We start from the raw sequence: 24,862 nt of genomic DNA, 5'->3' as shown, positions 1-24,862 counted from the left end.
AAGGCTTTCTCCCTGGTGTGGAGAAAGCCTCTTGAGGGGAGAGGGGGCGAGCAGGCAAGTCAGGACTCTCTCTACTTTGCAGATAGAGAAAGGAGCTGGATTTTAAATGAAATGAACAAGATGTGCTTTAACTGCAGACTTTCAGCTTTAATTTGAGGGTAGTTACATCCAAATCAGGTGACCGGTATAGGAATTAAAACAGTTTGTATATGTGCCTCCCACTTTTTAAGGGACCAAAACTAACGGGACAATTGGCTGCTCAGCTGTTCCATGGCCAAGTGTGTGTTATTCCCTCATTATCCCATTTACAAGGAGCAGATAAAAGGTCCAGAGTTAATTTCAAGTGTGCTATTTGCATTTGGAGTCTGTTGCTGTCCACTCTCAATATGAGATCCAAAGAGCTGTCACCATCAGTGAAACAAGCAATTATTAGGCTGAAAAAACAAAACAAACCCATCAGAGAGATAGCAAACATTAGGTGTGGCCAAATCAAGTGTTTGGAACATCCTTAAAAAGAAAGAATGCACCAGTGAGGTCAGCAACACCAAAAGAACCGGAAGACCATTGAAAACAACTGTGGTGGATGACCGAAGAATTCTTTCCCTGGTAATGAAAACACCCCTCACAACAGTTGGACAGATCAAGAACACTCTCCAGGAGGAAGGTGTATGTGTGTCAAAGTCACCAATCAAGAGAAGACCTCACCAGAGTAAATACAGAGGGTTCACCACAAAATGTAAACCATTGATGAGCCTCAAAAACAAGAAGGCCAGATTAGAGTTTGCCAAACAACATCTAAAAAAGCTTTCACAGTTCTGGAAGAACATCCTATGGACAGATGAGACCAAGATCAACTTGTACCAGAGTGATGGGAAGAGAAGAGTATGGAGAAGGAAAGGAACTGCTCATGATCCAAAGCATACCACCTCATCAGTGAAGCATGGTGGTGGTAGTGTCATGGCGTGGGCATGGAACTGGTTCTCTTGTATTTATTGATGATGTGACTGCTGACAAAAGCAGCAGGATGAATTCTGAAGTGTTTTGGGCAATATTATTGTAGCGCTACCCCTGGAGGAGCCGCTGGTTGATTTTGGAATCGGCCTACTAAGTTACCCTGGCGTTGTCTAGGGGTGTAGTTGTGAGAGTAGCGGTAGTGAGCGAAGGAGGAACAGGTCTCTCTCACAGACCTGGCTCTAGGGCCTCTGCCACAGGCCAATTTCAATAAATGACTTGGGTGAATGAAGAGAGCGAATCCTCCCAGTACACTTTTCCTATATAGGCCCCCGGATGACAGCAATCATACCTGTCAGTGGTCTGGACACCCGATCCCAGATTGGGATTTTCTCACAGGTCCAGGAACCCAGCGAAGCACTGGGGTCCCCTTTTACCTCCGGATGAGGTTTGAGGCAGTTTGCAGCTTTGGCCAGGTGGGCCGCGCCGGTGGGGTCCATGGATGCGCGTACCCTGAAGGTGGATACCGCACCTGGAACGGGGACCCCGCAAAGATTTCTTAACACATGACCTCTGTCACAGATATACTCTCCCCCAGCATGCCCCGCGAGGGGAAAAACTCCTCCAATTGGCTGCTGGGGAATACTCGCTCTGCCAGAACCCCTCTGGCGCCAACTGCCGGCCAGGGGTGGTGTTTCACCCCTGGACTACAGACTGACCCAGTGGACATTTATGGAATGACAGAAGTCCCAAAATTTAAACAAACCATGAATGGGAGCAAGGTAACTCTCCCATTCCCCATTAACTTTAGTGTAGCGCCCATGCTGAAAGCAGAGGGGCGCTACATTATTAACTGCTCATATTCAGCCAAATGCTTCAGAACTCATTGGACGGCGCTTCACAGTGCAGAGGGACAATGACCCGAAGCATACTGCAAAAGCAACCAAAGAGATTTTTAAGGGAAAGAAGTGGAATGTTATGCAATGGCCAAGCCAATCACCTGACCTGAATCCGATTGAGCATGCATTTTTTACTTGCTGAAGACAAAACTCAAGGTAAAATGACCCAAGAACCAGCAGGAACTGAAGACCGTTGCAGTAGAGGCCTGGCAGAGCATCACCAGGGATGAAACCCAGCGTCTGGGGATGTCTATGCATTCCAGACTTCAGGCTGTAATTGACTGCAAAGGATTTGCAACCAAGTATTAAAAAGTGAAAATTTGATTTATTTCAATAGTTTTTTATTGATATTTTTCAATCAAACAAAATAATGCATTACAATAGCATATGATTGTTAATCTGTCCCATTACTTTTGGTCCCTTTAAAAAGTGGGAGGCACATATACAAACTGTTGTAATTCCTACACCGTTCACCTGATTTGGATGTAAATATCCTCAAATTAAAGCTGGAAGTCTGCAGTTAAAGCACATCTTGTTCGTTTCATTTCAAATCCATTGTGGTGGTGTATAGAGCCAAAAAGATTAAAATTGTGTTGATGTCCCAATATTTATGGACCTGACTGTAGATCACTCAGTGGGGAATGATTTTTCTCGAGAAGTGGAGTTACTCTTTAAGTGAAGAAAAGCCAACATGCATTCAAGTGAACATCATCACTAACCATGTGATCCAAAAATCACTGCCAATACGGCACACTTTGCCTTTTATTCTAGAGGCTTGGCTTATTTTTCTTTATTTGAAAACGGGTGCACTTTAAACCAGGACGGCCGCACACCACAGACTATTTATTTGGGGTAATTTAAGGCCCTATAATTTTGTATATGCACAGCCTCTTCCAGCTTTAGAAATGAAATTCTTAATAGGTTATGTGACCCATGTGTTGTGTAACACTCCACTGCCGAAGTACTTGAGAAAGTTTGTGTGAATAAAGAAAAGTGCTTACTTTTCCATAAACATGCTTTAATTAATAGGCAAACGTCCTCCGGGAATCCTGCGTTCACCGCAGCAGCTGAGAACCAAACAAAAAAGCAAGGGGAGACATTCTTGGATCGCTCAGCCTTTTCCGAGGTTTACTAAGCGCTGCATTTAAAGAATGACGTACTGTGTGTGTAGGCTGCAATTGTGGCTCCGTTAGGAAATCACAAAATTATGTTTAATGAGAACCATTCAGAATTCCTCTGGGCTGATTGTCTTTTTATTTGTGTCTTGGGGGGGGGACAAAATACAAGATTGCAGAAGAAGCACAACATTTTGGGTAAAAAAGTTAAAAACACATACAGTACATACCAAAAGTTTGGACACACCTTCTCATTCAAAGAGTTTTCTTTATTTTCATGACTATGAAAATTGTAGATTCACACTGAAGGCATCAAAACTAAATATTAAAATAAATAAAATATATTTCATATTCTAGGTAGGGTTGAGCGAACCCGAACTGTAAAGTTCGGGTTCGGTACGGACTTTGGGTTTTTCCCGAACCCGGACCCGAACCCGAATAATTGAAAAAAGTTCGGGTCCGGGATCAGAGTTCGGGAAAAAAAAAATGTGCGGAGGTCCCCGCAAATTCAATAACCAGACCCTTTAGGTCTGGTATGGATATTAAGGGGAACCCCGCCGTCAATTAAAAAAAAAAATGCAGTGCGGTTCCCGGTAAATATCCATAACCAGACCCTTCAGGTCTGGTATGGATATTCAGGGGAACCCCGACGTCAATTTAAAACAAAAATGACGTGCGGTTCCCCCTAAATATCCATAACCAGACCCATTATCCGAGCACGTTGACCTGGCCGGCCGCAGAAAAGAGGGGGGGACAGAGTGCGGCCCCCCCCTCTCCTGAACCGCACCAGGCCACATGCCCTCAACATGGGGAGGATGTCCCCATGTTGATGGGGACAAGGGTCTCATCCCCACAACCCTTGCCCGGTGGTTGTGGGGGTCTGCGGGCGGGAGGTTTATCAGAATCTGGAAGACCCCTTTAACAAAGGGGACCCCCAGATCCTGACCCCCCCCCCCTGTGTGAAATGGTAATGGGGTACACTGTACCTCTACCATTTCACGAAGGAAGTGAAAAGTATTGTAAAAAAAACACACTGACACCGTAGAATAAAGTCCTTTATTAAAAAAAACTCCAGCGCTGAAAAATCCACTCGTTCCCGGCTTCCAGCGTTGTCCTCATCCTGCGACGGTGATCTCCCGTGATGAGAAGATCCTGCGGCGTCCATGTCATCTTCGATCCATCGCTCAGAAGATCCATCCGGAGCGCAGCATCCCCGAACTCCTCATCGTCGGACACAGCCCAGTGGAATGACGCGCTGGGGCTGTGTGACATTACTTATATAGAGGAGGCAGGGGCACCCGTCACGTGACCCCGCCCCCTCTGACGTACCCTCTGCTACGTCACTGGCGAAGCCCGGCTTCCCTCTTTTTGGGCTTCCCCAGTGACGTAGCAGAGGGTACGTCAGAGGGGGCGGGGTCACGTGACGGGTGCCCCTGCCTCCTCTATATAAGTAATGTCACACAGCCCCAGCGCGTCATTCCGCTGGGCTGTGTCCGGCGATGAGGAGGTCGGGGATGCTGCGCTCCGGATGGATCTTCTCAGCGATGGATCGAAGATGACCCGGACGCCGCAGGATCTTCTCATCGCGGGAGATGACCGTCGCAGGATGAGGACAACGCTGGAAGCCGGGAACGAGTGGATTTTTCAGCGCTGGATTTTTTTTAATAAAGGACTTTATTCTACGGTGTCGGTGTGTTTTTTTTACAATACTTTTCACTTCCTTCGTGAAATGGTAGAGGTACAGTGTACCCCATTACCATTTCACACAGGGGGGGGGTCAGAATCTGGGGGTCCCCTTTGTTAAAGGGGTCTTCCAGATTCTTATAAACCTCCCGCCCGCAGACCCCCACAACCACCGGGCAAGGGTTGTGGGGATGAGACCCTTGTCCCCATCAACATGGGGACATCCTCCCCATGTTGAGGGCATGTGGCCTGGTGCGGTTCAGGAGAGGGGGGGGCCGCACTCTGTCCCCCCCTCTTTTCTGCGGCCGGCCAGGTCAACGTGCTCGGATAATGGGTCTGGTTATGGATATTTAGGGGGAACCGCACGTCATTTTTGTTTTAAATTGACGGCGGGGTTCCCCATAATATCCATACCAGACCTAAAGGGTCTGGTTATTGAATTTGCGGGGACCTCCGCACATTTTTTTTTTCTGAAAGTCCGTGTCCCATTGACTACAATGGGGTTCGGAGTTCGGGTTCCCGAACCCGAACTTTTTTTTTAAAGTTCGGGTTCGGACCCGAACCCGAACATCCAGGTGTCCGCTCAACGCTAATTCTAGGTTCTTCAAAGTAGCCACCTTTTGCTTTGATTACTGCTTGGCACACTCTTGGCATTCTCTTGATGAGCTTCAAGAGGTAGTCACCTGGCGCAGCACCCCATCACTCTCCTTCTTGGTCAAATAGCCCTTACACAGCCTGGAGGTGTGTTTGGGGTCATTGTCCTGTTGAAAAATAAATGATGGTCCAACTAAACACAAACCGGATGGAATAGCATGCCGCTGCAAGATGCTGTGGTAGCCATGCTGGTTTAGTATGCCTTCAGTTTTGAATAAATCCCCAACAGTTTCACCAGCAAAGCACCCCCACACCATCACACCTCCTCCTCCATGCTTCACGGTGGGAACCAGGCATGTAGAGTCCATCCGTTCACCTTTTCTGCGTCGCACAAAGACACGGGGGTTGGAACCAAAGATCTCAAGTTTGGACTCATCAGACCAAAGCACAAATTTCCACTGGTCTAATGTCCATTCCTTGTGTTCTTTAGCCCAAACAAGTCTCTTCTGCTTGTTGCCTTTCTTTAGCAGTGGTTTCCTAGCAGATATTCTACCATGAAGGCCTGATTCACACAGTCTCCTCTTACCAGTTCTAGAGATGTGTCTGCTACAAAAGGTGGAAGAACCTAGAATATGAAATATATTTTCAGTTGTTTCACACTTTTTTGTTATGTATAATTCCACATGTGTTAATTCATAGTTTTGATGCCTTCAGTGTGAATCTACAATTTTTATAGTCATGAAAATAAAAACTCTTTGAGAAGGTGTGTCCAAACTTTTGGTCTGTACTGTATAATCAAAAATTAGTGTATTCAAACACTTAGGTGTCTAATATTAAACATTTGTCGATCGAATGTTACACACTTTAGTTCAGGCTGGACAAATTTTCCCCATATTTCTGTGATGGAATCATTCCTATGATCGTCCGCACCATCTAGTGGCCAAAATGACGAATATATTCTCATTGAGGTATTTCAGAAAACTATACTGCATTTTAGCCACTAGATGGCGCTTATGATCATAGGAATGAACCACTTCAGTTCTGGAAGGTTTACACCCCCCCCCCCCAAGACCACCCCCCTCCTGACCAGGCCATTTTTGCGATACGGCACTGCATTTCATTAAAGAGGAACTGCAGTCTGCTCGCGTAATTCGTAATAAAAACATATTTGCCATTCTGAAGCTTCCCTCCAACCACTTTGCATATTTTATATATACTGTGATTCTCTACTTGCCAAATATGCTGCAGAAATCTCCCTCCACTGAGTCTGGCTGCATCCATTTTAACTGCGGGCAGCGGTTAAAGAGGCTCTAATAGGCTTCAAAAAAGGGTGGCCTCGGAGTGCAGAGCATTGCGCTCCAAGCCCACCCAGTTGCGTGACAAAAGCAAATGAATTTTTCCTATTTTCCTATTAAAGTTCCTCCCTGCCAGGAGGCAAGTCGTGAAACCTGTTTCCCGATTGGCCAAAGCGTCAGGCTGGAGGAGCGTACACCGGAGCCGCCACTGCCCGCACTCCAGGAGAGGAGGAGAAGACTCCACAGCCCAGCTACATGAGGGGGGTGGGGGTGCAGTCAGTAATTTTTTCAACATTCCATCTTTTACATCTTGTGCCCTTGTTGTTTTAACTTTGGATAGTAAAACATTTATTGTCTGCCAGTAAATGCCTTATACAGCCCACTTCCTGTTTCTTGTCTGGTCATTAGCCTAGGCTTCTGACATCATGCACAGCTCTCTCTCTCCTCTCTCCCCCTCTCTCTCCTCTCTCTCCCCCCTCTCCCTCCCCCTCTCCCCCTTCTCTCTCTCTCTCTCTCTCTCTTCTCTTCTCTTCTCTTCTCTTCTCTTCTCTTCTCTTCTCTTCTCTTCTCTTCTCTTCTCTTCTCTTCTCTTCTCTTCTCTTCTCTTCTCTTCTCTTCTCTTCTCTTCTCTTCTCTTCTCTTCTCTTCTCTCCTCTTCTCTTCTCTTCTCTTCTCTTCTCTCCTCTCTCCCCCCCCCCCCCCCTCTCTCCTCCCTCTCCTCTCTCCCCCCCCTCTCTCCAGAGAGATGGGTAAAGGTTCTGGAGAAGTAGGGACAGTGCAGGGACTATGTCTACCTCTCCATGAGTCCTCCCCTGTTGGGTGCGGACCAGCCAGACCACATTCTGCACCCTGTGGCAGACCATGCCGGCATCCTCTATTCACCATCTTGTGGGTCCACTGCTGGGCCCGTTGTACTTGCTGAACTTTTGTACAATATACTGCCAAATTTGGAATCTGTGTTTTCTTCCCGCCGCACATCGCTGCACCTAACCCAGTTGGGAGGTTTGAGAGAAGTATTTCTAAAATCTCCAACCCCCCCAATCCTGGCACCCTAAGGCGGCTGCCTAAGCAACCCTATGCTGGCACCAACCCTAAAAGCGTATACAGACCGTAGGCCCCTTCCACACGGGGTGGATGCGTTTTAGCAGAGTCCACTAGCTCAGCAGTTCTGGCGGGTGTCAGCTGACACATCTTCACTGCCCAAGGAGTTGGCCTTTTTCAGGCGAGTCAGGACACCCACTAACACACAGCTCCTTTCTCTATATGCAACGTAGAGAGCGTCCTGACTCTCCTGTAGTCCAAGGAAGGGGGCGAGCACTACACTTCACACCAGGGAGAAAGCCTTGCATTCCTGTGTGGAGTTATAGACAGAAGAACAGGAAGTGAGGATTTCTCAGAAGAAATAAGGACATTTAAAAGCAAAATGGAAGGATGAGGTAAGTGAAGGAGGACTGCACTAAGGTAAAGGAAGCTATTTAGAAAAAAAAATTGTACCTTTACAACCCCTCTTTACCATCTTCGGTCGGGTGACCATCTGGAAACAACTTTGAATGCGTTTTTAAAGTTTGCTCTGGATAATTTAACCTCCTGGAGGAAAGGAAGGAAAGGCTGCACACCAGTGAAAATGATCCAACGTGATTTTATTGATCCTACATGAGTCACACACAACAGCCACCAAGACAAAGACACAAGACCCAGGAGGTGATGCGTTTCACACTGTCAAAACTCCTGGTTTGAAGAAGCACTAATGGCAGTGTGAAACGCATGACCTGTGTGTGTGACTCACGTAGGATCAATAAAATCACGTTGGATCTTTTTTGTTGGTGTGCAGTCTTTTTTTCCATCCCTATTGTTTTCGGTGGCGAGCCGTGGCCAGCACTGATATGCTCACTTGAAGCCTTGCTCCTTCTTTAATTTAACCTCCTTACTAAAGATGTCCTCATCCCCCTGAGGAAGATTTGGACTATTATAATCCAAACGTGTGGGTCCTTTGGGCAGTAAACACAAAGGGCCAGATCCAGAGAGAGAGAGTACGCCGGCGTATCTACTGATACGCCAGCGTACTTTCAAATTACCTGCGTCGTATCTTTAGTTTGAATCCTCAAACCAAGATACAACGGCATCTGGGTTCGATCCGACAGGCCTACGCCTTCGGATCGTAGATGCAATACTTCGGCGTCCGCTGGGTGGAGTTTGCGTCATTTTCCGCATCGGGTATGCAAATTAGCTTTTTCCGACGATCCACGAACGTACGCGCGGCCGTCACATTCGCTTACGTCGTCTCCAGTCGGCTTTTTTTGGCGGATAGTTAAAGCTGGTATTTTGTAGCGTATAGTTAGATTTGCCATGTTAAGTATGGCCGTCGTTCCCGCGTCGAAATTTGAATTTTTTTCTTTTTTTTGCGTAAGTCGTCCGTGAATCGGGATGTACGTAAGTCACGTCTAAGTTTAAAACATTACGTCGTTGCGACGTCCTTTCACGCAATGCACGGCGGGAAATTTCGAAACTGAGCATGCGCAGTTCATTCGGCGCGGGGACGCGCTTCATTTAAATGAATCGCGCCCCCTAATGGCCGATTTGAATTCCGCCGCCAGAAATACACTACGCCGATGTAACTTACGGTGCAAAATCTTTGAGGATTTGAAAGAACGCCAGGTAAGGTGCAGCGTAGCGTATCTCTGATACGCTGCGCCTATCCATTTCTATGTGTATCTGGCCCAAAGTTCATAATCTCTTTGTATATACTGCTATACTGTTGAGGGTATGCATAGTCTAATCTCTTTTTGCTGCCTAAGAGCCCTTGGGAGAACTCTTTGTCTTAACATTTTTGGGGCAAGCAGCACTTTCCTATGTATGTGGGTACTTTTCATGTTTAAAGTGCTACAGTATAACTATACAGTATAGAGCAGGGATAAGCAATTAGCGGACCTCCAGCTGTTGCAAAACTACAAGTCCCATCATGCCTCTGCTTCTGGGTTCATGCTTGTGGCTGTCAGAGTCTTGCTATGCCTCATGGGAATTGTAGTTCTGCAACAGCTGGAGGTCCGCTAATTGCATATCCCTGGTATAGAGTAACCTAATCATGTCAGGGGACTCGCCCATCTGGGATTGTCCCTTTCCCTTTGTCTACTGATTGCGGTAGGTATTTTTCCTAATTATGATTATATTTCTCTACATAGTTATACTGTAGCACTTTAATACTTCCTGAAGAAGCCAATGTGGCGAAACATGTAGAAGACAAAAGTGCCCTTGGGACTCAATATAATGTAATAACGTATTGTCCAACTGTATATATATATATATTATCTATATGTCTGGATTTTAATTTCTGTATAAATAAAATATATATGTTTTAATACGTGTCTCTTTGGTGGACCTAAATGGGACCTGAAAAACTACATCCTATCGCTGTCAAAGTTTGTCATTTATAGGGATGTGGTGCAGTTACAGGATACTTCCAACCGAACAGCAATCATGTTACTTGTTGATATACAGTTGTGCTTAAAAGGTTTCATACCCTGGCAGAAATTGTGAAATTTTGGCTTTGATATTAAAAAGTTGACTGATCATGCCATTTTTTTATTTAAGGATGGTGATCACATGAAGCCATTTATTATCACCTAGTTTTGTGGATCCTAAATCATAATTATAACAGAAATCACCCAAATGCTCCTGATAAAAAGTTTACATACCCTCGAACGTTTGGCCTTGGTACAGACACAGAAGGTGGGGCACACTGGTTAAAATGGCAATTAATGCTTCGTACACACGGCCGGACTTTCCGAGAAAAAAAGTCAGACGGGCTTCTTGGAAAGTCCGGCCGTGTGTAGCTTCCATCTGACTTTTTTTCTCGGAAGTCCGACGGACCTTAGAGAACCTGTTCTCCATCCTTCCGACGGACTCACGGCTGACTTTTTCACGGTCAAAAGTCCGACCGTGTTAACAAGGCATAAAGGTTAATTTCTCACATTTTGTGGCTTTTTAAATCACAGTTGGTGTCTGTGTATAAAAAGTCAATGAGTTTGTTGACTCTCACTTGGATTCCCTAAGCAGGCTAGACACTGAGCCATGAGGAGGTAGAAAAGAACAGTCAAAAGACCTGCGTAACAAGGGCCATTTGGGGGATTTCTGTTATGATTTTAAAAGGAGCCAAAAAACTGTGTGATAATAAATGGCTTCATGTGATCACTATCCTTGAATAAAAGTCAGTTTTTTGGCATGATTAGTCATATTTTTAATATAAATGACAACTTTTCACAATTTCTGCCAGGGTATGTAAACTTTTGAGCACAACTATATATCTACATGGTTGTTAAAGGATTTAAGTTATTTGTTGCATAGAGCACTTTGGTGTATGTATCTTTTGTTAGCACACATTGGCCCGGATTCTCGTAGAGCGGCGCATATTTCAGCCGGCGTAGCGCATCTCATATGCGCTACGCAGACGTAACTCAGAGAGGCAAGAGCAGTATTCACAAAGCACTCGCTCCCTGCGTTGCGCCGGCGTAACGCAAGTCCATCGGCGTAAGCCCGCCTAATTCAAAGTAGGTGGAAGGTGGGCGTGCTACATGTAATTGAACCGTGACCCCATGCAAATGAATGGCCGCTTCTCAGTGCGCATGCTCAGAATCACGTCGGACCGAACGCCTAAAATACGTTGAATCGCTGAACGTAACCTACGCCCAGCCCTATTCACGTAGTACTACGTAAACGACGACGGCTGTTTCGCCGTCCATACCTTTGCATGGGTTGCGCCTCCCTATATGTGGAATAACTTTACGCCGGACGTACGCCTTATGTAAATGGCGCCGGGCGCAAGTACGTTCGTGAATCGGCGTATCTTGGTAATTTGCATATTCTACGCGTAAGTCAATGGAAGCGCCCCTTGCGGCCAGTGTAAATATGCGCCCAGGCTCCGACGGCGTAGGATACTTACGTCGGTCGGATGAAGCCAAATTTCAGGCGCATCTTGCATTAAGAGTCAGGCGCATAGATACGACGGCGCATCTGTGCACTTACGCAGCGTATATAGCGATACGTTGGTGTAAGTGCTACGTGAATCCGGGCCATTATGTTGGTATTAAGAGGACGTATTTAGGATCACATATTTAGATAAGTGACAATCTTTTTTAGTTACACTTTAGAAGCACAAATTGTCCATATTGAGCCGAGCAAAAAAATGGAGGAATAATAAAAGGCGTAGCAATAATTCTATGTTCTGTTCAGTTGGGTTAGCACATGTATAGGGATAATAAAAGCACACTTTAATAATAATAATGTCATTTTTATAAGGGATACACAATAAACTCAAAGGTTTTAGTGGTCATAGCGAGTTTTCCAACATAAAAGCCTCAATGAATTTTTTTTTTCTGGCACAATAAGAGCCCATTAAGAGATGAGTATTGCACTCGGCCCCCATCTTCTACCGCGATGTCCATCTGCTGCCGCAGAGCGTGCAAGTAAGCCCTCGGCTGACAAACACAAGGAGCCGCAGCTGCTGAAGAGAGGCATGGCTGTCTTCTAAGATGGAATGCACATCTCCATCGATTCACACTTTTTTCAGTTAAAGAACTAAGAACTTGCTTCTGGATTGTAAAAAAAAAAAGTTTCTGCCGCGGTTGACGTCAATTGGTCTCCAGGAGCTTTTTCAGACCAGATGCAGGAATATGTCTGTTGAGAAACAGAAGGGTCTGCGGAAGGTCAATTATAAAATAACAGTTTTTGAAATGCAGACAGAACTATGTAAGCTATGTACAAAGACAAAGTGAAGAGCGATTTCCCAGGAATTCATGTTTATTTAAAGGAATGCAAATAAAGATCAGCGTGTTGTAAGCGGTAAAATCCGGTCCTTTCCATAGGAGTAAAATCCGAGCCACTGCCGTATTTCAACCTATCCAGGCCTAACACCCCTTTGACACCCTAAAGGCAGGATAGCACCTCCCAGAGGCCAGGAGGGGCCAGCATTTCACCCCAGGGCTGAGTCTATGGCTAAAATAGAGGATATTGGGCACAAGTCACTTTTAAAGTTTTATTGCAGAAAGGTTAAGGAGATGAGGGTTAGCGGTCCTACATTCCGTAGCGCAGGGATATGCTATTAGTGGATCTCCAGCTGTTGCAAAACAAGTCCCATCATGCCTCTGGGTGTCATGCTTGTGGCTGTCAGAGTCTTGCTATGCCTCATGGGACTTCTGCAACAACTGGAGGTCCGCTAATTGCATATCTCTGCCATAGCGGATCACTTGCAGACTTTCCAGATCAATCTCTAGTTTCATAGTGTCAGAACCTTTAAGCTGACCATCCATCCATGTCTCCATTCTTTATTTGGTTGAAAAATCACTTTGAAAAACACCTCCCAGCCGTGGCCATCTTGTGTAAGGGCAAATGATTGAATGTAGAATTTACCTCCTGGAATCCATCTGCCCTTGGCTCAGGCATGCATACAGGAGGCTGTGCTTAGCTGAGAAAGACTCTCCTCCCCTCCTCCAGATGAAAGAAACAAAATGCCCATAAAGACTCTTGGAATGTATGACAGCATTTTGGCCTAGGCCCGAAACCAGTAAGGAACTGGAATGTATGACATCGTTTTGGCCTTGGCCTGAAACCAGGAAGGAACTGGATGTATGACACTATTTTGGCCTAGGCCTGAAACCAGGAAGGAACTGAATGTATGACATCATTTTGGCCAAGGCCTGAAACCAGGAAGGAACTGGATGTATGACATCATTTTGGCCAAGGCCTGAAACCAGGAAGGAACTGGATGTATGACATCATTTTGGCCAAGGCCTGAAACCAGGAAGGAACTGGATGTATGACATCATTTTGGCCATGGCCTGAAACCAGGAAGGAACTGGATGTATGACATTGTAATGGAAGGACCCGGGACAAACAGAGACTTTGTAAGGATGAGGGGTACTCCTGTACCGGCGTCACCAAGGAGTCTTATGTCTAGGGTCACCTTATGTCCGATAGGGCAACTGAGAAATTATATCCTAAATTACAGGACAGGGGACATCACTGATAGTTCATATTGCAGGATCTTGAGATATTGCAAGTTGTTGGTTAATTGTGGCCCAACCAGTCAATAGTGACTAATTTCTATGATTAGCCCTGGCTAGTGACATGCTAATTGAGTCTGCTTCTGAAAGACCTTTCATTGTGTGATGCTGCTTTGTGTGAATTCTATTGATATAAGATGTGTAATGGAACTTGCCAAGCTGTATGCGGAGACAGAACGTATGTCTAGGGATGTGGATTGAGAAGAGATCATTGTGTGATGGTGTTTTGTTTGAGTTCTGTTAATGAAGGAATGTGCAGTGATTAGGTCATGATAATTATAGCCTGGCGCCGAGATGTCTAGAATGTTTAGCAATTAGCCATCTGAAGGTGTATTGAAGCCCCCCAGGGTGTGGGTGGAGAATTTGATTGTTCCTGTGCCTTGAAAACGGTATAAAAGCTGAGAGTGAAAATTGTCTTCATTTTTGAACAAGTACAGAGCTGCGTGTCTCGTCTTGATTCTGGGGAGATGGGATGGATCGGGTCCTGTTGGTTGGAGTGTCGATAAGCTGTCTTGGATGTGATGGAAGGTCGTAAACGGTGGTGACCGTTGCAGACATCATTTTGGCTAAGGCCTGTAACCAGGAAGGAACTGAAGAAATGGAGAAAAAAATAAAATGAAAACAAGAAAATATAATATACTTTCCTATCTATTTACTGATGCTAGCAACATAAGGATGAGAAATAGTTCATGCTGATTGAGAGCGTTTAGTTCCGCTTTACACAGATGTAGACCCCATGGGGAGTGTGGAAACGTTGCTGTTTCGGGAGGGATCCATAGTACAATAGAGTCATACAGAATATTCCTGCTTCCTATGGAATTAGTACACCAAGATACCCACCCAGCATTGTAGCCAGGACCTGAGTGGTGATATAGCTGTCCTGATTTGCTCCCCATCATTACTAAATTGCAGCGACGGCCTCTGATCCACTTCAGAGCAGACTGCGGTTTTATTTCAGCTGCTGATCCTAATGGACACCACATTGGTGATCCGTCTTCTTCTCTGTGCTGGGGGCTGGCTGCAGATAATCACAATGTGTCTGGAAACAGCCGGAGGGACGTGGAGCGCACACTCCTATTGTGACTTGCAAAGCTGCCGACAAAACGCACCGCATACATTAATGCCTCGGAAGGTAGATACTTATAGCCAGAGAGATTCTCCATTTACATTATGTGTAAAAACACTTGGCTTGTGGGAAGCTAAAACTTGTTATTTATTTATTCTTATATTTGGGCCCCATGTACACAGGAATATTACAAGATTCCTATGTATGCTGGATCTATCTGCTAGATGTTAAATAATGTAGGTGTCACCGGCGCAAGAAAGGATAAATGTAACTGATCTGCTGCAGTACCGTATGTGTCTCCATAAGGAGGTAAGAGAAATATATCAAATAGCCAGATTCATAGAGAGTTACGCCGGCGTATCAGTAGATACGCCGTCGTAACTCTGAATCTACGCCGGCGTTAATTTAAGCGTATTCTTTAAACCAGATACGCTTAAATTAGGCTGATACGAGCGGCGCAAGTCTCCTACGCTGTCATATCTTAAAGTGTAATTTTTAGGCTGGCCGCTAGGTGGCGCTTCCGTTGAGTTCGGCGTATAATATGTAAATGTCTAGATAAGCCTATTCACGAATGTACGTGCGGCCGTCGCAGTAAAGATACGCCGTTTCCGTAAGAGATACGCCGCGTAAAGATAAAGCTGCCCCCTAGGAGGCGTAGTCAATGTTAAGTATGGCCGTCGTTCCCGCGTAGAAATTTGAAAATTTTACGTCGTTTGCGTAAGTCGTCCTTGAATGGGGCTGGACGTAATTTACGTTCACGTCGAAACCAATACGTCCTTGCGGCGTACTTTGGAGCAATGCACACTGGCATATGTACACGGACGGCGCATGCGCCGTTCGTAAAAAACGCCAATCACATCGGGTCACCCCCCATTAACATAAAACACGGCCCCTCATCCTTATTTGAATTGGGCGCGCTTACGCCGGCCCCATTTACGCTACGCCGCCGTAAGTTAGGAAGCAAGTACTTTGTGAATACAGTACTTGCCTCTCTGACTTAAGGCGGCGTAGCGTAAATACGATACGCTGCGCCGCCTTAAAGATACGCGCCCCTACCGGAATCCGGCTAAGTGTTACTGCACCAATCCCAAAAAATTTAAATTAATTACAATATTAGAAAATATGTAATATATAAAAAATGCTATTAAATCCTAGCTGAATATTACTAATAAATGTGCTAGGCTATGTGCAAAATTGCAAATGGATGTGCTATGTGAATAAACATGTGCAAAAAAAAACAAACATATGTGTATAAATACTATCAAAATACCATAAAAATATGCAATGTGCAAAAAAACTTAATTTCAATGTGAAACGGCAAACAATTTCCAATGTGAAACAGCAAAGAAAAGTCCAATTCACAATGCATCCCAATAAGAAAAGTCCACTCCTAGGGCCAGATTCACAAAGGTTACACGGATCTAAAGATCCGTGTAACCTATGTGTTTTAAGATCCGCCCTTGCAAGTTTGTGAGGAAAGTGTCAAATTCACAACACACTTACCTCCAAACTTGCGACGGCGGATCCTAACTCCCCCGGCGGAATTCAAATTCCGCGGCTGGGGGAGTGTACTATTTAAATCAGGCGCGCTCCCGCGCCGATTTAAATACGCATGCGCCGTCCGGGGAATTTCCCGGCGTGCATTGCTCCCACTGACGTCAATAGGACGTCAGTGGTTGCGACGTGAGCGGGACTTGCGACGCGCGTGTTCGTGAATCGGCGTACGCAAACGACGTAGGAAATTTCAAAATCGACGCGGGAACGACGGACATACTTAACAATACTTACCCCTGCTTTTAGAAAGGGTAAGTATACGACGGGTACCGAGCTAAGGAAACGACGTAAGAACACAGCGTCGGGTCCGCGTACGTTCGTGAATTTCGCGTATCTCGCTGATTTACATATTATTCAGTGTAAATCAGCGGGAACGCCCCCGGCGCCATTTTTAAATCCAAAAAAAGATCCGACAGTGTAACACAGTGTGACACTGTCGGATCTCGGCCCTATCTATGCGTAACTGGTTCTATGAATCGGGTGCATAGATAGGACCAGTAAAAATCAGAGATACGATGGTGTATCTGAGATACTCCATCGTATCTCTTCTGTGAATCTGGCCCCTAGTAGTGCTCCTTGTGGTAAATATATTATGAATATATTATAAAGGTGCGATTTTTATCTTCCACCCGATGAACACGTGCCACCATCACCAACTGCTAGATTGAACACTCACCAGACCAAGAACAAAACACCCCAAGTTATTGCTATTCTGATAGCCACTCTATTTGTCCTCCTTCTCCCTTTCACAAAGGTTCCTTAATGCCTCAAAAACAAGGGGCTCATCATGGTGTAGTATGTCAATTTTTTTTTTATAAAAGTAATAAACAGTGGTACACTCACAAGAAAAGTGCCTCTGACCGGCACTGGGTTCCCTTGGCAGTGTGGAGCGTATCAGCCGCTCACCAGCGTTGGTATTGCTCCTCGAGCGGCGTGCGTTCCACGCCTCTATTTCCATGCGGTTCAACGGCCAGCCACAAAGTGTGACGCACTTCGGCTCCACATGTATCCCAGAAGCCTCTACGCGTTTCACAGTTATTGCGTCATCAGGAAGCTTCGTTGAACTGCAGGGAAATAGAGGCGTGGAACTCACGCCGCTCGAGGAGCAAAACCGATCGGTTTTCCCGTTGGAAAGGGTCAGATGAGAGCTTTTGGTCGAGAGAGACTGTATGCTCCATCAGACTTTTTCCATCGGAAAAACTGCTGGAAAAAAATAGAGAGCAGGTTGAATATTTTCCCGTCAGGAAAAAAATCTGATCGAAATTTTCTATCGTGTGTACAAATTCCCACGCGCAAAATTCCGACGCATGCTCAGAAACAAATTGACGCGTGCTCAGAAGCATAGAACTTATTTTTCATTGTGCTTTAATCAATGCTCATTGTAGTCTTTTACGTCACCACGTTCTTGGCAGTCAAAAGTTTACCGAACTTTTGTGTGACCGAGTGTATGCAAGGCAGGCTTAAACGGAATTCCATCAGAAAAAAACATCCAACTTTTTTCCAACGGGAATTCTGCTCATGTGTACAGGGCATTAGGAGCAGTTGGACGTTTTTTTTTCAGCTGCCACTGAACTTTCCTCTTTTATCTTATTACACGTACACAGGGTCATTTCTAGGCAGAAGCAAAAAAATGCATTCAGGACGGATGTTCAGAGGCATTTGAAATGCCAAACGCCTGTCACAGCTTGTAAACGTGGTGACTCGCGTTTAGCCACGTTTTGTTTACAGGCGTTTTTTAATTTTTGATTATTTAGGGAAAAAAATGCTTCTTAACGCATCTGTCAAGTTTAATCATTCAGGAGAGGTTGTAAAACATCCCATGTACATTAAAGGAACACTAATTAATTTTTTATTTTATTTTTGTAAATTAACATGTTATACTTACCTCCACTGTGCAGCTCGTTTTGCACAGAGTGTCCCCGAACCCTGTCTTCTGGGGTCCCTCGGCGGCTGTCTCGGTTCCTCCTCGCAAGAGCTTTCCATCTTCATGCGAGCGAGCTCGCATGGTGGAAAGCTTTTGCGGTGCGTGCTCCCGTGATGTGCCGACTGTATCACTCGGCCCGCCGCGTCATCGGATGTGATTGACAGCAGCGCCAGCCAATCCGTCCAGCCTAGCCAATCAACGGCCAGGCTGGGAACTGGAAAAGGATCACGGGGACACGCGCGGGACTTTCGAGGGGTAAGGTAAGTAAAACGGGGGTTCGGGGGGGAGGGGTTCCTCACCGTCGGATGTTTTTTCACCATAATGCATAGGATGCATTAAGGTGAAAAAACATTTACCTTTACAACCCCTATAAGCATTATTCTTTTTCTTTCTTCTCTCCTCTTTGCTCTTCTTTCCTCTTCTTTCTTTTCTCCACTTCTCTTCTTTTTTTCTTCACTTCTTTGTTGTTCTTTTTCATCTTCTTTCTTCTTTGCTCTTCTTACTTTTCTTTCTTCACTTTGCTTTTCTCTTGTTTCTTCTCTCTCCTTTCTTCCCTTTTCTTTGCTCTTCTCACTTATTGTGTCTTATCTTCTTTATTCTTCTTTCTCCTCTCTTCCTCTTTCTTTTTCTTTTTCTTTCGTCTCTCTTCATTCTGCTCTATTTTTTTCTTGTCTCTTTTGCTCTTCTTCGTTCTTCTCTCCATCGTTTTCTTCTGTTTTCTTTGTTTCTTTCTTCTCTCTCCTTTCTTCTTCTTTGCTACATTTTCTTAGTTTTCCACTGCATGTACTCGTATTTAACAGTCAGCTTCTACCAGCAAATTTACATGTCAGAAGTGTGAACCGCCCTTTAATTTTTTTAATGGCATTTTTCGGTGTGAGATTTTTCCACAATAAATCATATGACGCCTTGATAGGACATTAAATTAACATTAGCAGGAGACATGACTAAAGGATTCCGGCTTCTCTTCTCTTGATCCTAATAAAGACCCATCACTGATAAGACAGATACTGGAGTTATAAATTGATATTAAAATTACCTTCTCATTTTTTTCTAATTAAAGCTGGCTGCCATTGTATATCATGACTCCATTATGACTTAATGAAGACCATGATTAATAAAGGGAAGGTGCCATAAAATTGATAAGTACAAGTTACTTATCAAGTTACCAGCCTACTAAGCACAGACCCTAAATATGAGGTGTATAGATGGTGCAGGGCTTCCTGGGCCCACTAAGTCATGGGGCCCCACCAAATTGGCGTTCCACCACCTCTGGCACAATCCCTCTGCTCCCTGCTCACCACTATCATTTGTAAACACAGAAGTTTGGCTTCTGTGTTTACAGATGACTGCTTGTCTCCTAATGGCTTCCATATATCTGATCTTCTGAGCGGCTCCCAATGAGTGCAGGATGGGGACAAGGAAGATGCGGGTGCCCGGGGTGCAGTGCCAGATGCTGACACCCCCACTGGATGAGTGAGGGGCAGAGACACCTACAGTGTGCGGGGAGGTTGATGGGTTCTTCAGCTTAATACAGCAAAAAAAGTAAGATGTGGGAGTTTTTAAGGGGGTATGGGGAGAAGATGGGTGCAGTGGAGGGGTGGTTGCATGCAGAGGTCAGAGCTGTAGAGGGGTGAGATGTGGATGGGGGGATGCAGAGGTAGCTGTGGAAGAAGGCTGAACTTTGCACTTTGTAGCGCACTCCTGAACACTGCACGAAGTGCAGTGTTCAGGAATGCGCTATGCACATTGTGCATAGCGCACTCCTGAACACTGCACTATGTGCATAGCGCACTCCTGAACAGTGCACTATGTACATAGCGCACTCCTGAACTCCTCGCGGTGTGTAACCCCCCAAACTCTGTACTTATCCTGGTATATAATACCCTTTAGGATCCGCCCACTGTTAGTGAAGTTTGACCACACCTACTATTTAATGCGGTTTGGGGGGGTTGTGTGAAGAGGGGTTTTGGAGGGTTATAGTTGAGTTCCTGCACCTATTGTCTGAGAGAAAATCCCTGCCCTTTAGTAAATGATATTCTTTTAGGGAAGAACGGGACCATTAAACAGCTTTGAAGGAAACCTGTGCTCATTCCTGTTCAAGCCTTGCAATTTTTAGTTATGTCTTTGTCTGGAGAAAGAATTCACTGAATGAAGATGCAAAGCTCCATGAATATCTCTTCCAGGTTTCATGATTTCTGACCTGACCAATTATGGCTATTTTAGGACATGTAATACAACGTGAATGTAAACCTTTCACCAGCCTGGACAATTCACACTAGACATATGGTGGGAAAATGCATCAGCTGAGGTTTTCTTTCGATGAAAACCATGTGTGGAAAGAATAAGTGTATCCAGGAATGTAGACGGCTAAAATTACACCAGTGACAATTTTTTTTTTTTTTCAACCATAATCCCTCCCTCTCGCACATCTGCCCTACTATTGGTCGGTGAGTCCAACCTTTGCTTTGAAGGACCAATAGGGTAGCTAAGGAGGACCAAGCAAAATCATTTATGACTTTTAAAAGACAATTCAAGTTTTGCCCAAATTTTCAGCTGCCTATACTGTATATCTGAATCTGCTAAATTCTGTAGGCGATCTTAGGGGCTGGGACTCGGACACATTTTGGGGGAGATTTACTCAAACCGGTGCACACGGAATCTGGTGCAGCTGTGCATAGTAGGCAATCGGCTTCAAGGTTTAAGGCTCGGTTTACACTGCCGTAACCTGAAAACCATGGTGCGACTTCGCCAGACTTCCTGGTGACTTAAAGCGTTTGTTGGCTGATAACCGCCATTACTAGTAAAAAAAATAATAATAAAAATGCCATAAATATATCCCCTACTTTGTAAACACTATAAATTTTGCACAAACCAATCAATATATACGCTTATTGCATTTTTTTTAACAAAAATATGTAGAAAAATGCCTATTGGCCAGAACTGATGAAGAAATTTCTTTTTTTTATTATAGCAAAAAGTAAAAAAAAAAATATATATATATATATATATATATATATATATATATAATATATATATAATTTGTCGGTCTTTTTTTGTTTATAGCGCAAAAAATAAAAACCGCAGAGGTGATCAACTGCTACCAAATGAAATCTATATTTGTGGGAAAAAATACGTAAATTTTGTTTTGGTACAGTGTCGCACGACCGCGCAATTGTCAGTGCCGAATCACAAAAAATGGCCTGGTCATTAATGGGGTAAATCCTTCCGGTCCTTAAAGGAGTTGTAAAGGAAAAAAAAATGTTGCCTAAAATTAATGTCTGCAAGGTAGACAGATAGAATAGTGTAATGATTCTGTTAAAAAACGAGTAAATGCCTATTAAATTCCTTCATCTATATCACCTCTGGGGTTATAGTGTCCTCTCATTCACTTCCTGGTTTGCGGCCCTCATTCATGTAAGAACTACATTTCCCAGTATGAATTGCGGCACGCCCAGTAATTCACACCTCCTTGAAGTCTCTAACACGTAGAGAGCGTCCTGTCACACAGATGTAGTTCCCAGAAGGGGGTGAGCACGTTACTGACCACCGCAGTAAAGCCTCCCATCACGGTGGTGAGTAAAAATCAGACCAGCAGGAAGTGAACAGAACAGAGAAGAAATAGAGCAACTTCTGAGCAAAAACGAACAATGAGGAAATGAAAAGACTACAAAAAACGACTTAAAGGGGTTGTAAAGGAAACAATTTTTTTTCATAATAAGCATCAGAAGTTGCTCTATTTCTTCTCTGTTCTGTTCACTTCCTGCTTGTCTGATTTTTAGGGAGGCTTTACTGCGGTGGTAAGAACTTCCCTCTTCCAAGTCACCCCTTGTCTCCACCCCCTACTAACCTCAAAGCATTGTCCCTTGGTTCTACCCACTAACCACCCCCAGTACTGCTTTGCTAGTTAAGTAGTTAAACAAAGCAGTACTGGGGGTGGTTAGTGGGTAGAACCAAGGGACAATGCTTTGAGGTTAGTAGGGGGTGGAGACAAGGGGTGACTTGGAAGAGGGGAGTTCTTGCACCTATTCTCTGAGAAAAAAAAAGCCCTGCTTGGGTATATCCCGGAATTCTACTCTAAAAGGGGAAATGTTAGACCTCTGCAGAGAGACCACTGCTTCCGCACAGAGGTCAATGATCATTCTTTGAAGCTATGGTTATTTTTAAAGAAACCAAACTGATGCAAATGGAATGTGTTTAGGAGATTTTAAACTAAAGTTCAATGACCAATTTAACATTATTTAGTGCATTAAGAATTTTACAACCCACCTGTAAATATCCTAAGGTCCATTTTTCCTTTCTTTTTCAGCTTCACTTCTAAAAGGACTGAAACACTCCAACATTGTACTACTGCACGATATCATCCACACCAAGGAGACACTAACCCTCGTCTTTGAGTATGTGGTAAGTAATTCTTAATGGCGTGACCGGCGATAATCAACATTGGCTTAATTGACCTTAATAACATTGACATTTCAGCAGGGCAGCTGGGGCGCCTTTAGATCACGCCGCGTTATGTTTTCTCTACTGTTTAAACGGCGCATACATATGTATTGCGCTGAATCCGTGAGAACTCTATAATTGGTTTCTTTCCAAGCGGTGTGAGAATACAGGACACGTTTATGCTAATGAAGGCTATTTATAATTCAACATCCAGAGATCACACCGAGGCATGGCGGGTAATACCAAACAATCGTTTTCAGCACCTTTTTAATGGATTTAGCCAAGATGAATCAAATGAAAACGAACCTCTTGCTATCATGACTTGCTTGGATTGTCCTGCTAGAAGCAAAAGAAATTAAAGCAGAACGTCACCTAAAAAGTGAAGCATCGCTTTTCCTCTCTTCTGTGAGCCTGTTAGCCCCCATTCACATCTAGGCGTTTTAACGCCTGTAGTGCTACGCCGCTGCCGCCAGAGGGATGAAAACACATGTCCCTCTATGGAGATGGTTCACATCTCCACGCCGAACGCCTGACGCCTGCCGCCTGAAAAAAGGTCCCGGACCTTTTTTTCAGGCGGCGTTCGGCTAGGAGATGGGAAGCATCTCCATAGAGGGAGTCAATCTGGGGCACATCTAGGCGGACAATACCGGCGTTTTGTCGCCGCAAATCGCGGTACAAAACGCCGCTATTTGTACCGCGATTTGCGGCGACAAAACGCTGCGAATTTGTCTGCCTAGGTGTGAATGGAGCCTAAGGGCCCATTCACAGTAAAGCCTCGTACACACGGCCCAGAATCTCGTCAGGAAAAAAATGCTGTTTTTCCTGACGAGATTCTTGGCAAGAATCTCTTGTCGGCCGTGTGTACAGACACTCCATTCAAAAGAACCGCCGTTCTTTTGAATGGCACGAACGCGGTGACGTCATCGACTATGACGAGCATGCGCTCGTCACATTCGATACCGTTGCCACAGTCTTGCTACACCCTACCTATGCCTAGGAAGCTACCACGCATGCGTCAAAGTAATTTCAAGGTTTTCGCGGCGACAGGCAAGTATACACACGCTCAGGTTTCTCGGCAGGTTCTCTATTTTTCTCATCGAGATTCTGGGCAGTTTTCTTGACGAGAAACATGAAAGCCTCGTACACACGCTCAGTATACTCGGCAAGAAAGCTCTGCCAGCAGCTTTCTTGCTGGTTCTTGCCGAGTAAACCGTGCATGTGTACGAGGCTTAACAATTGAGCTGCAGTTAAACCTTGTGCGCTTTCAGTGCCATTAATTGTTAAAGCGGGGGTTCACCCAAAAAAAAGGTTTTAACATTGGAGTTGTCAGAATGACAATCGGCTGTTTTTTTTTTTTTTTATCCCCGTACATACCGTATTTTTACCGCCGCTTCCGGGTATGTCTTCTGCGGGACTGGGTGTTCCTAATTGATTGACAGGCTTCCCACCGTCGCATACAGTGCGTCACGAGAAGCCGGACTGCGAGTCGGCTCTATACGGCGCCTGCGCACCGACGTTCGGCTTCTTTCGGCAACTCGTGACGCGCAGTATGCGACGGTCGGAAGCCTGTCAATCAATTAGGAACGCCCCGCAGAAGACCTTCCCGGAAGCAGCGGTGACATTTTTTTTTGGGTGAACCCCCGCTTTAATGGCAAACCAAACACAGAGGCACACATTGCCATGTGAAAAAACAAGTGGTAAATGCTGTAAAAAACACACAACCCACAAAATGCCAAAATGTCCCAAGAGCCACATATAGTGCAGCCAATTGAAATCAACAGGCTGCCCAGGGTGTGTGCTAATGAGATCAGCTGGTCAACTCCTTCCTGTGTCATGACCTATAGTCTGTAAGAAAGTAAGACAGAAGTAATGGATATGTTTGGAAACATGGATGGAGGACAGTAAGGTATGTGTGTGTAAATTTTATGGAAAGCGTTGATATTTTTGCAAAAAAAATGACATGAATGCTATATTGGGAGCAGTGATCAGTGTCATGACACAGGAAGCCACTCCCTAGGACACACTTAACCCCTTCAGTTCCTGCTACTTGTTAACCCCTTAACTGCCAGTTATATTTACACAGTAATCGGTGCATTTTCATAGCACTGTCGCTGTATAAATGTGAATGGTACCAAAATAGCATCAAAAGTGTCCCATAATGTCGCAGTCGCGATAAAAATCGCTGATTGCCGCCATTACTAATTAAAAAAAAAAATAATATTAATACAAATGTCAAACTATCCCCTATTTTGTAGACGCCCTGGGCTAGATTCAGATAGCCCGGCG

The 24,862-nt window shown here is 44.8% G+C and overlaps 1 protein-coding gene across 4 annotated transcripts in view; it reads left to right on the top strand.

Annotated features, from left to right (window-relative positions):
- The window catches only part of CDK14 (cyclin dependent kinase 14), a 601,685-nt gene that overhangs the window by 207,260 nt on the left and 369,563 nt on the right, over window positions 1-24,862 (top strand). For all 4 annotated transcript variants that reach the window (XM_040352389.1, XM_040352390.1, XM_040352388.1 and 1 more), the window contains one exon: window positions 22,443-22,537. In XM_040352389.1, the coding sequence (XP_040208323.1) occupies window positions 22,443-22,537 (95 nt within the window). The remainder of the gene's footprint in view (window positions 1-22,442; window positions 22,538-24,862) is intronic.

The sequence above is a fragment of the Rana temporaria genome, chromosome 5, assembly GCF_905171775.1.
Source record: "Rana temporaria chromosome 5, aRanTem1.1, whole genome shotgun sequence".
Classification (NCBI taxonomy): Eukaryota; Metazoa; Chordata; class Amphibia; order Anura; family Ranidae; genus Rana; species Rana temporaria.
The sequence above is the reverse complement of the archived record's forward strand: the minus strand, read 5'-3'. Positions and strand labels throughout refer to the sequence as shown.